Source organism: Gastrolobium bilobum, unplaced genomic scaffold (assembly GCF_033153095.1).
Source record: "Gastrolobium bilobum isolate Gb01-03AN ecotype WA unplaced genomic scaffold, APGP_CSIRO_Gbil_v1 utg2368, whole genome shotgun sequence".
Taxonomy (NCBI): Eukaryota; Viridiplantae; Streptophyta; class Magnoliopsida; order Fabales; family Fabaceae; genus Gastrolobium; species Gastrolobium bilobum.
The window spans coordinates 364,052-375,273 of NW_026898232.1; the positions used below are offsets into that span (position 1 = coordinate 364,052).

Genomic DNA, 11,222 nt, shown 5'->3' on the forward strand with positions numbered 1-11,222 from the left:
GGGATATAGTCATTTTAAGAAAAATAAATATTGAATAAGATTTCATCGTCATAATTTTCACTCAATTTATATAGTTTATTTTTTAGATATGAGTTCCTGTTATTTTTTACCATTTAAGATTTTTTTTTTATACAATAGTGATACTGAAATTCGAATCTATAACCTCATGCAAATTACCAACACACCTCACAACAAGATCAATTTTAATAGCTTTAAAATTGGAATATGTTATTTTATCTATTTTTTTTTGTCTATTTTTACATACAATTTTCTAATATCAATAGATCAGAATTTAGATTCTGATCTAATGGTGTTAGAGAGTGGTAAACAAATGTTGATAAAAAAAAATAGATAGAATAACTTATTATTTTAAGATTTCAACATTTAAGAACTAACCTCTTAATAAGTAGAAACTATGAATATAATTCTTTATAAATTGTAAAGACCAATAATTTAATAATTTTTTATAAATATTAAAAATTAAATAATTAAAAATGAAATATTTAAAAATATAAATATTAAATTTTCAAGTAATGAAAGCTAAAATTTAAATAGTTGAAAACAAAAAAATTAAAAATAATGCTAAAAAAAATTATAAGAATAAAAAGTTAAATGAATTTCTACAAAAAATAAAAAAGAAAAAAAAATAAAAAGTATAGTAACTAAAATTTTATTTGAAAAAAAAAAAACCCAAGAAAGGCCGAAAACAAAATATCAATTATCCTGTTAAGAAAAAAAAAAAATCTAACCGCGTATCCTGCCAATGGCACTAGAATCTTCTGTTGAAATATGTGACGCGTAGCACCTGTCTTAGGCCCCAAGCCATTACCAAACCTATAAATATACGCTTCCTTTTATTCTCTTCAATCCTTGTTTTATTTCAATTAACATTCATAAAGAAACAAACCTTATTCATCGATTTTCATTCTTTCACAAGTCACAAAAACCTCTTCAATATCAAATCCATGGCATCAGGGGGAACAGAAGCTTTCCCAGATTTGGGTAAACACTGTCAACAACATGATTGCAACCAGCTAGATTTCCTTCCTTTCGCATGCGACGGTTGCAAACTGGTAATTTCATCTTTTCTCAACACTTTCCTACGTTTTCCTTCTTTTATTCCTATGATTCTCCATCACCTTATAATTAACCTGGAAAAAAAAATTGTTTCTTCTATGCGTTAAATTTCACACATGATCAAAATTCAATTATAGTTATTAACTTGTATTCTTTAATTATCAACGCAACAACTTTCCTTAAAAAAATTGTTAATTCATTAACAAAACAATTGTTTTTTCCGTTACAAACAAAGAATGAATCCTCTTATGTTAAATTTTTAATGATATTATAATCTGAAAATTTTGTGTACCTCTCTTTAGTCATCAAACAAGTGAAAATTTATGTATGGTGAATGCATGGTGTAGAATTAAAATACTATTAGAAAATAATATAAATCATTAAAATTACCATAACTTAATAACTTAAGATTAATATTTTGAGTTAGAGTGATTCTTTATATAGTATCAAAGTTTCTTTGATCACAAAGTTACGAGTTCAATCTTCGCTGCCCCCAATGTGTGGAATTAAATAAGCATAAGATAAATAAATAAAAAATAAAAATTGGGCCTACACAATATCCATACTTCAAAACCACACTTCAAAACTAACAAACTATTGCATGAGGAGATGTGTTAGAAAATAAGGCTCTTTCACCCATTAGGGGTTTTTATTCCTTTAATTTACCAATTTGGTATATGGTTCAAGGTATTTACGAACGGAGGTCATTTAGTGACGCGATGGAGACCCAGCGTCACTGAGTGCCGCTACCAACCCCCCGCGTCACTCACAACTTTTTCTTTTTTTTTTACTTTTTTCTATTGAGTGCCGCCCTCCCTCCCCTGAGGCACTCACAGAATTGTGCCAAGTGACACAATCTGGTTACTACTGTTACCGTAAAACTTCAGAAAGCCATAACTTTTGACTCGGGTATTCAAATCAAATGATTTTCTTTTTTTGATTTCACATAACTTTTCGAGATCTACCCAATGACACCTCATTTGATATATTTTACCTTTCATTAATATAGTTCAAATTTGCAACACTAATTACACTTTTTACAGATTTGAATTATGTTTGTGAGAAATAAAATATGTTAAATGAGATGTCATTGCGTAGATCTCGAAAAGTTATGTGAAATCAAAAAAAAAATCATCTGATTTGGATACCCGAGTTAAAAGTTATGACTTTCCGAAGTTTTACGGTAATAGGAGTAACCAGATTGTACCACTTGGCACAATTCTGTGAGTGCCCCGGGGGAGGGGGGGCGGCACTCAATAGGAAAAAGTAAAAAAAAAAAGTATGATTGGCGTGGGGGGTTGGTAGCGGCACTCAGTGACGCTGTGTCCCTCTCACGTCACTAAATGATCCTCGTTCGTAAATACTTTGAACCAAATACTAAATTGATAAATTAAAAGTACAAAAAATCTCAATTGGTCAAATAGCCTAGAAAATAATATAAACTATTAAATTGGCTACTTAGTTAGACAACAGGATTTGACCTGCCTAAAGGATAGTGGATTTAAATCTTGAGACTTTCAATTCATGAAAAAGGGTGGAGTGACAGAAACTCAAAATCGTTTATTAGGACTTCACATGCACCATTTGATATCTATAAAAAAAATAGTATAAGGGATTAACGTGTGTGCAATTGCAGGTGTTCTGTGTGGAACACAGATCCTACAAGTCCCATGCGTGCCCGAAATCCGACCACAACAGCAGAAAAGTGGTTGTTTGCGAAACATGTTCCATGTCCATTGAGACCACAGGCCATGTGGGACAAGATGAGGAGGCAATCTTGAAGAGGCATTACAACTCTGGAAACTGTGACCCCAACAAGAAGAAGAAACCCATTTGCCCCGTTAAGCGCTGCAAGCAGATTTTGACGTTTTCTAATAACAGTACTTGTAAAACTTGCAATGTTAAGGTGTGTCTCAAGCACCGTTTCCCTGCTGATCATGCTTGTAGGAAAGGAGTTTCACCCTCCTTCTCATCTTCTGCTGTTACTGATGGAAGGGGGAACAATCGGTTCTTGGCTGCTGCTCTGGCTTCAAAGAAAGAACAAGACTGTGGCAAGAGTGCTGGTCCTCGTTCTACTACTACTAGTTCTCCTTCTGTTAAGGCTTGTTAAATTGATAATTGCTTAGCGTGTGAATTGTGTAATTCTTGAGTTGTTATTGATGGCAATGGATGATAATTGCAATTTGAATGTTGAAATTGAGTCTGGGGTATGCAACTATCTCAAAAATTTGGTAGGGAAATTTGTGCCGTCATTATAATCCTACTGATTTGACCGAATTAATTAATGAATTGATTTTATTGATTTGACCGGATTAATTAATTACTTGATGAGCTGGTAGAGAAATCTAAACAAAAAAATTAAAAACTTACATTACATCCATAAACTACGATATAGGAATCTATTGTTGTGGAGTTTGTTTTTATTTAAAGCAGATATTGCATTTCTAGCATGCAAATTGTGGTAGCACACATCAATCTTTCCATATAAAATAAGGGTAAAACATTTCTCCAACTAACGGAGGTAAATTATTTACGATTAGCACAAAATGACGTCATTTTGTGACTTGTTTTTGTAATTCTAATTTATTACAGAGTTATATTAGTCTTTATCATTATAATTTTTAATCTTACAATCCAAAACGATGTCGTTTTGGACTCACTGAAGATAATTTTATCTCCAGTGATTTGAGAAATACATTTCTCATAAAATAAACGCATCAATAGGTCAACCCTAACAATATGCACCTTTCATTTTTTTTTGAAAATATTCTAATCGGTTCATTGCTTCGCAACTAATCCGATTCGGCACGGGTCCAGGATTAAGATTTTAAACCTCTACCAAAGGTATTACTGGGGAAATATTGCATATCGGAAATATAACAATATGCGCCTTTCTTTATGGACACAAATGTACAAATAAGATTTCTTTTCCATACTATTAAGAATTCTCTCCTATTTTTTTTGGGTTTAAAATGTCTCATGTTATAGAAGATAAAATTATCTTCTATATACACATAAAAGTGCACGAAACTTGTTTTTTTCCTCCTCTTTATATGGTAAATACATGAACCCTACATATTTTTATGTGTCCAGGAGATAAAATTATTTCTTATAACATGAAAAACATCAAATCCTCTTCTTTTTTTTTGTCCATCTGTACACTATACTAGATCAATATTCAGAACTTATCGGTTATGAAGAACCAATTAAGATAAAAAAATGAAAAATGAATAATATTGATTTATTTATGTGATAAACATGCGAAACTAATTAAAATAGAGCTGCATTTCAGGGTCAGCATAAAACAAAAATGGAGATGAAATGAATGAGATTTGTAATACAGTAAGGGTTAGAGGCTATTCAGAAAGAGCAAAGTAAAAAGAATTACATGTGATTTTCGGTAATTACAAATATATTACCTACATATATTATTACACTCTTCTTTTCATTTGTCTCTCCAAACATACAGACTGTAACAAGTACCTTAATACACAATAGTCTATGTTACATATTTGCTGTTGCTTCTTTAATTTCATCCAAGGTGATAGCCTGCAAGGCAAGAAAATGTTGCATTTAACTTTAAAAGAAATAATTGTACTCTTAACAAAATATGTATGTGCCAAGTCAAGGAGCACAACAACAGTTCTTGCAGGTTGCAGCCAACACGGCATACACAACCAGCTGCAACCATGAGGACCAAAATCAAAATTCGAAAAATTGAATTAAGGAATTACCTGCTCCTTGCCAGCAAAATCGTTGTCAGGAGTGAGAAAGAGCATGCAGTGGCACTCCTTCCTATCAAACAAAACCACAATTAGAAAACACAATATCCAGGTGGGACTGAACTTAAAAGTTTCATAATTTTTTTTTTTTAAAAAAAAAACCACATTTCTTCACAAACAACAAATGCAAAAAATATAAGGGCTTTTATAGCACAAATACTCCAGTAGAGATCAGATCACTAGTATTACTCAAAACAGCTAAAGTTACTCACTGCCTCTGACCAAAATATATACTAACTTCAGGTTTCAAACCTGATAACAAGAGTGTCTCTACAAAGTTTTTGGCCTGAGTTTATTATGACCTACCTCTTGAACAAATAGGTATTAACAAGATAATAAGATCATGGCTAAAAATGTTCTATTCGATAAAATTGTTTTATATGTAAATATGTAATTATAACTCTATAAAATGTAAAAACAAAATACAGAAGGAGATTAAACATGAATTTCGTACTCGAAAAAGTCATTAAAACATTCTCCAAGAACATAAGGGCCTACTGGTTGTCATTACGTATTCTCTGAAGGGTAAAGACAAGTAGCTAGCTTCTTATTTTGTAACCAATGTATAACATCTGTCAAGAATGATATATAAGCTGTTCTCTAAACATTATCAATACAATACTAAATATAACGGATTTAAACAAACACATGCTTGTAATAAAACTTATCCTTGCAAAAGAAGTAGCTTCAAACTTGATAACTTAAGATCATACAAGGCACATATGTTCCAAGTAGTTATAAAGATAATGCTTACCTCTCTCTCATTGGAACACATGGGCAATTCCAAAATCCCTGCGCAGCCTCAGCAGCTTTATCGTCGTAATGCCTAAAATACAATAATTTTGGGCTTAGAAAGTTAGAAAACATAAGAACTCGATCAAATTACGTACGCAGCTACACTGCCAGAACTATAGTATGAAGAAAAAATTATGGTTCACAACAAGTTGAAAGAACAAGTATGTACCGGCAAGGGCACAGCGGTGCACCCAACGTATCTTTATGGTCAGCCAAGCCCTGTTCCAAAATAGAAATAATAGAAGAAACATTAATTACACAAGAAAATGACTACTTTCAATATTAGTATAATAGGGGAATGGATTCTCTCATGATAAAATCTTACATGACAAGACCATGTCATGTGAAATTTTACTGTCTTTCCCTTTCTTAATATTCTTTTTTAAACCCTAACCAGTGAGGGCAGAGATAAAGACAATCCTTATACCCAGGCTTACCCTTGTATATTTGCAAAAAAACTGTTTCACAAATTCGAACATATGACCTTTCAATCACAAAGGAATAGTTTTACCACTGCTTCAGCTAGCTCCCTCCCTTTCTAAATAAATATTCAAAAAATTTAATAGGACCCCAGCTATGTAATGTTTGTAAAGAGATTTTAAAATAAAAGAATCTGTTTCCGTATTATGCACATATGGACACACATGTATGTTTATTTTCATCTGTCCTTTCCTGAATTGGAGTATGTGGTATTACTGGAAGAGAATATTGCCTCATCAGACTACAATCTGGAAAACTGATTTTTAGACTTCGTATAATTTCATTCCAACATGCCAGTCTAGGTGATTCAAATAATTTTCCTTATTTGCTGTTTTCAGGAGGCCTTAATATGACGCCTATCAAAATCTACTGCAAAACTCTCAGAACTAGTTTTCAATTACGTAGATTCTAGCTTAGAAATGGGGTAAACTGTAACAAATCAGGCTAGATAACTTATTTAGCTGTCTATACCTAACATTCCACGTTTAAATCCATGTGACCTACAGCTTACCCAAAAAAAAAAAAAAAAAATCCATGTGACCTACTAGTTCCGACTGTGTTTTTAGTCATTTCCCTTCCAAGGATTCTGCCCAACACATGATCTGTTGAGCAACTAGAAACAAATAAAAGTTGCATTTTCCATATTAAAAGGATGAAAATAAAATTTAAAAAGGTGCTCTAAAACCAAAAAAACATTTATGACAAGGGGTGTGAATTTGATAATGTTTAAAAAGAACTATTGTGACTGTGAGCAGATACTTTTTTGGATTTATACTAAATATAAAGTTTTGGTTGGCTAATCTCTTTCAGAAACTATGCTAATATAATGACATCTTACTAATTTGATATTAATAAATATAATATTGATAATAACTAAATTGAACACTGTATTTGCAATTTGATATTTATGTTAATATCCAAGGCACTTTTAGGAAGTTTTTAATCAAACAAGGAGGTGCTTTATATATAAAATGCTTTTGACATGTAGTTACTAAACTTGAGATTTTGTAAGGTCAAAGAGAAAACCTCGGTGCACAAGGCTCCCCAGCTTTGCGAGTATAGGAAATAGCTTAGTTGAAAAAATGTAAGGGAAAGACTGCGTACAATCAACTGTAACCCTTGCCCTCGCAAAGTCAGGGAGTCTTGTGCCCCAGAGTTCGTGCTTTGCCTTTACAAAATATCAAGTTTAGTAACTACAAGTCAAAAGCATTTCATATATAAAGCAACTTATTGTTTGGTTAAAAACATCCTAAAAGTGCTTTGGATATTAATATAAATATCAAATTGCAAATACAATGTTCAATTTTGTTATTATCATTATTATATTTATTAATATCAAATCACTAAGATGTCAAGCTATTATCATAGTATCTGAAAGAAATTAGCCAACCAAAATCTTAGAAAAGATAAAAGGAAAAAACAACTTGTAGACCCAAAAATATAAAACCACCCTAGAAAATCTTGATTGAAAACAGGCAACTAAGAGTACCTAAGAGAAATAAGGTGAGGTTGATTTTCTGAAACTGAATAATCACCCCAAAGGTTTAAGATTAAGCTATAAAATCAACTAATCTCTATCCTTTGATGCATTCCTCTTCTTTCTCTCAACAAATTCTTCTTTTAACCAAAAGAAAAAAATAATTATCTCTGCAGTCTGCACGAAATTTAATAAGCATGTAGCTTACCATTATCCATTCAAAAGTATACATTTGGATACTATTAAAAGATCCCAAAAGACCCATGAAAGCATACTACACCAGAAAAGCCTAGTCTTTGGTTTACCAAACAAGCTAAGATGGACACCTCCCAGCATTTTCAGAAGTAATGTAGGTATCCATAACCTCTACATTCACAAATGTTTCAAATTGGATGGGTTGTGTGTGTTGGGGGGCACCTACTTATGGATCCTGATAGCTGAACAAGAAAAACTAGCAGTCATTACCAACTTCTTGCTTCTCAAACAATCTAAGATGATGGCCTCCTAGTATTGTCAACAAATGAAATTTAAAAACCATAACCCCTACAGAAGTTCCCCAGCTCTCAAATTAAGAAGGTGGCAGGCAGAGTAAAAATATACAGTCATTTGATAAGAATATCATACTAAATATAAATAAATGAATTGCCTAATGGAAGGAACGCATTCCAGAACGATTCAGAGCATGAAATATGAATTCAACAGTCAATCTTATATAATGCAGGTAGCACCTAGCATAGATCTATATGTACACTGCACTGATACACTACTAAAACAGGTATAGATCTCACAAAGAAGGGTTAAATTCAAGTAGAGAAAAACCCTTTATAAATTTCTAATAGTTATTTTTTAATTTACATTGAAATGCAACGATGCCAAACACAACAAATCTCCATGACTCTCACTTTTTAGAAAACAGCAAAACTTCCTGACATCGCAGGACTTACTGCACCAAGATTCATATCATCAACTAAAAGAGTATGAAATGAACTATGAGTTTTTTATTTGGCAATGGCATCTACTCAAACAAGAAGGGAAAATGTCTAAAAAAATAAAATTCATATTACAAGAGAACTTATATGCCAAAGATAGAGAATGTACCTTGATAACAACAGAAGTGACTCCCTTGTCAACACAAAAGTATGTTCCTGACTTACGGGCATATTGCTCTGAAAACTTCCTCATGATTTCAACAGATTTATCTGATGGTTCCACTGAAAGAACCAGCAAATTATTTCACCAAAATTAAAAGCAAAACCAATACAAAATTTTGGCCACAGAAAACTGAGTCAACGAAAAAAAATGGGCTAATAGATTCCGGAACAAAATTATTGTGTATGTATGTGTAAAAGAAGACTAAACCTCCAAACTCTACACGCATGCAATGCATATTTAAGCTAACAAACATTCATATTACCATTTCGAAGTTCTGTCAAAAGCCAAAAAGCTTTCAAATTTGACAAACACAGAGCTTTGCATCAAATCCCAATTCACAAGGAAAAAAATTAATTTCGGAACATAAGAAAAAACTCAGAATTCCAGAACTCGTTCAGAGAGCATTTCCACAAACAGCTTCCGGATGAAGATGTGATGAAACTATAAACACAATCACAAACACAAAGAGAACCACGAGCAAAACTTGCTTAATATTTAGAGCACTTATTCAAAATATGCAATAATAACCAATTGGGGTGTGGAGAATTGCAATCAGAATCAATTGGAGAATTAAAAAAAAAAAAAAAAAAAATAGTATGAGAAAACTAAGAGCAATAGAATGAACTTTACCTTGGGCTCGAACGACGGGGAGATTACGGTTGCGCCGGAAAGGGGAAGCGATGGAAGGAACGGCGACGGAAAAGGAGGAAGCTTGGGAGGTCATTGCCAATGATTTTCTTCTGCAACAAAAAGGGTATGGTTTCTGTGTGGTTCTTATGTTCGTGTGAAAGAGACCAAAAAATACTACGTTGTCCTCTGCGTTTTATATGTTTTATTTATGTTCTGTGGTCGTTGGTTGTTGATTTTGTGTGAAAAATAGTATAAGATTGGGATTATGAAATAACAAAAAGTTGGGGTGTGTGGAAGCCACTCATTTGAAAAATATCTAGTTGCTTGGTTATTATTATCACGTAACTTAAAAGAATCTTCCACGAGTATTGAGTTTTGAGTATTGATCTTGAAGTGTCAAGTACCAACCATCATTCTTTGGACTCTTGGCCCTCTTCCATCTACTTATCCAAACTCACCATGATTTGGATGACTAGCAAGTTTGAATGCCATGTGCTATTAGATGATTTGAATGTCACGTGGGATTCATATATATATCGTTGGAATGTATTTCATAATTTGGACTTTTGCATTTTCGTGTTATATTAAGCTTGTCATGTGGGATCATAAGAATCATAACCACGGAGTATGTTACAAAGTTCAAATTTATGCATTTACATTTTATATTTTATATATGAGTTTAATATTTTTTTATGCTGTAGAAGATAAATTTTATCTTCTATATGTACATAAAGCAATTTTATTAAACTCAGCCCAATTATTGACGCAGTCGAGATACTAGATTACTGGGTCACTGGTTCAACAAGTGGATTACTGGTTTAACTGCATGACCCGATAAATATATGTAAATCTGTAATTTATATTAAAAAACTAAAAATATACTCAAATACATGTAAAAAAATATCAATTTCAAATATTTTAATATGAAAAATAATAAATTACAAATCATTGTCCAACAAAAGATCAATCAAATATATAATACTTGTGATACTGGTGCTTTGGTTCAGTAGACGACATCACTAACTATAAATGAAATCAAAATTTCCTGCAAATTGCATAATCAAAATAATATTAGTGTTGTAGGTACATAACGTATCTAAGTCAATAAGGAAAATGAACACTCAAATATTTCAAAAGAAAATAAATTATTTGTGTGTGAGAGTGAAAAAAAGAAGGACATCAATTGATGAGAACGAACAAATTTTTTATTTTTTTTATGAACCGAGTCAAGTCATTGGTTGAATCGATCGGGTCGCCGATTTTTAGAAAAACTGATCGGATCCCATTGAGTCACACTGGTTTCATTACATGGCCGATCTAATATCTAAACCGGATAGGTTATATGACCGGTTCACCAATTTCTAGGTTGACCCGGCGGGGTCGATTGAATTTTTATAACATTGCATAAAAGTGTGAGAGGTCCATATTTTTTCATTCTCTCTCTTCTCCTCACATTAGCACACATGGGCCTCATATATTTTTGTGTTTGTGTAGAAGAGATTTTTATTTCCTATAACATGAGAGACAATAATTAAACTCATGTGAAGAGAATAGAGAAAAAAAAATATGAACACCATATATTTTTACGTGTATGTAAGAGATAAATATATTGGGAAGCCAAAGGAAAAATAAATAAATGAATAAAATGACGATTATACACCATTTCTTACATTTTTTCCATTTTATAAAAAAAAGATACGAAGTTAATTGATATATATACTTTTGTTGTTTCTGTTATCAGTAGTATACAAGTTGCATAACAAAGATAATATGTAAATATAGACTTTGCGGTCACTATAACTAGACATGCAAGCAAGTTAAATCTGGCT

At 32.2% G+C, this 11,222-nt stretch overlaps 2 protein-coding genes across 2 annotated transcripts; one reads left to right on the forward strand and one right to left on the reverse strand.

Moving 5' to 3' along the window:
* Positions 1–887: 887 nt before the first annotated feature.
* LOC133314099 (zinc finger AN1 domain-containing stress-associated protein 12) lies at positions 888–3,278 on the forward strand. The gene is made up of 2 exons (XM_061515540.1): positions 888–1,073; positions 2,714–3,278. Exons 1-2 carry the CDS (start codon positions 966–968, stop codon positions 3,185–3,187), a joined length of 582 nt encoding a protein of 193 aa, XP_061371524.1. The 5' UTR covers positions 888–965; the 3' UTR covers positions 3,188–3,278.
* Positions 3,279–4,370: 1,092 nt separating this feature from the next.
* On the reverse strand, positions 4,371–9,619 carry LOC133314067 (ferredoxin-thioredoxin reductase catalytic chain, chloroplastic). The gene is made up of 6 exons (XM_061515505.1): positions 9,394–9,619; positions 8,710–8,822; positions 5,824–5,873; positions 5,614–5,685; positions 4,812–4,872; positions 4,371–4,626 (listed from the first exon to the last, which is right to left on the reverse strand). Exons 1-6 carry the CDS (start codon positions 9,485–9,487, stop codon positions 4,582–4,584), a joined length of 435 nt encoding a protein of 144 aa, XP_061371489.1. The 5' UTR covers positions 9,488–9,619; the 3' UTR covers positions 4,371–4,581.
* Positions 9,620–11,222: the final 1,603 nt, after the last annotated feature.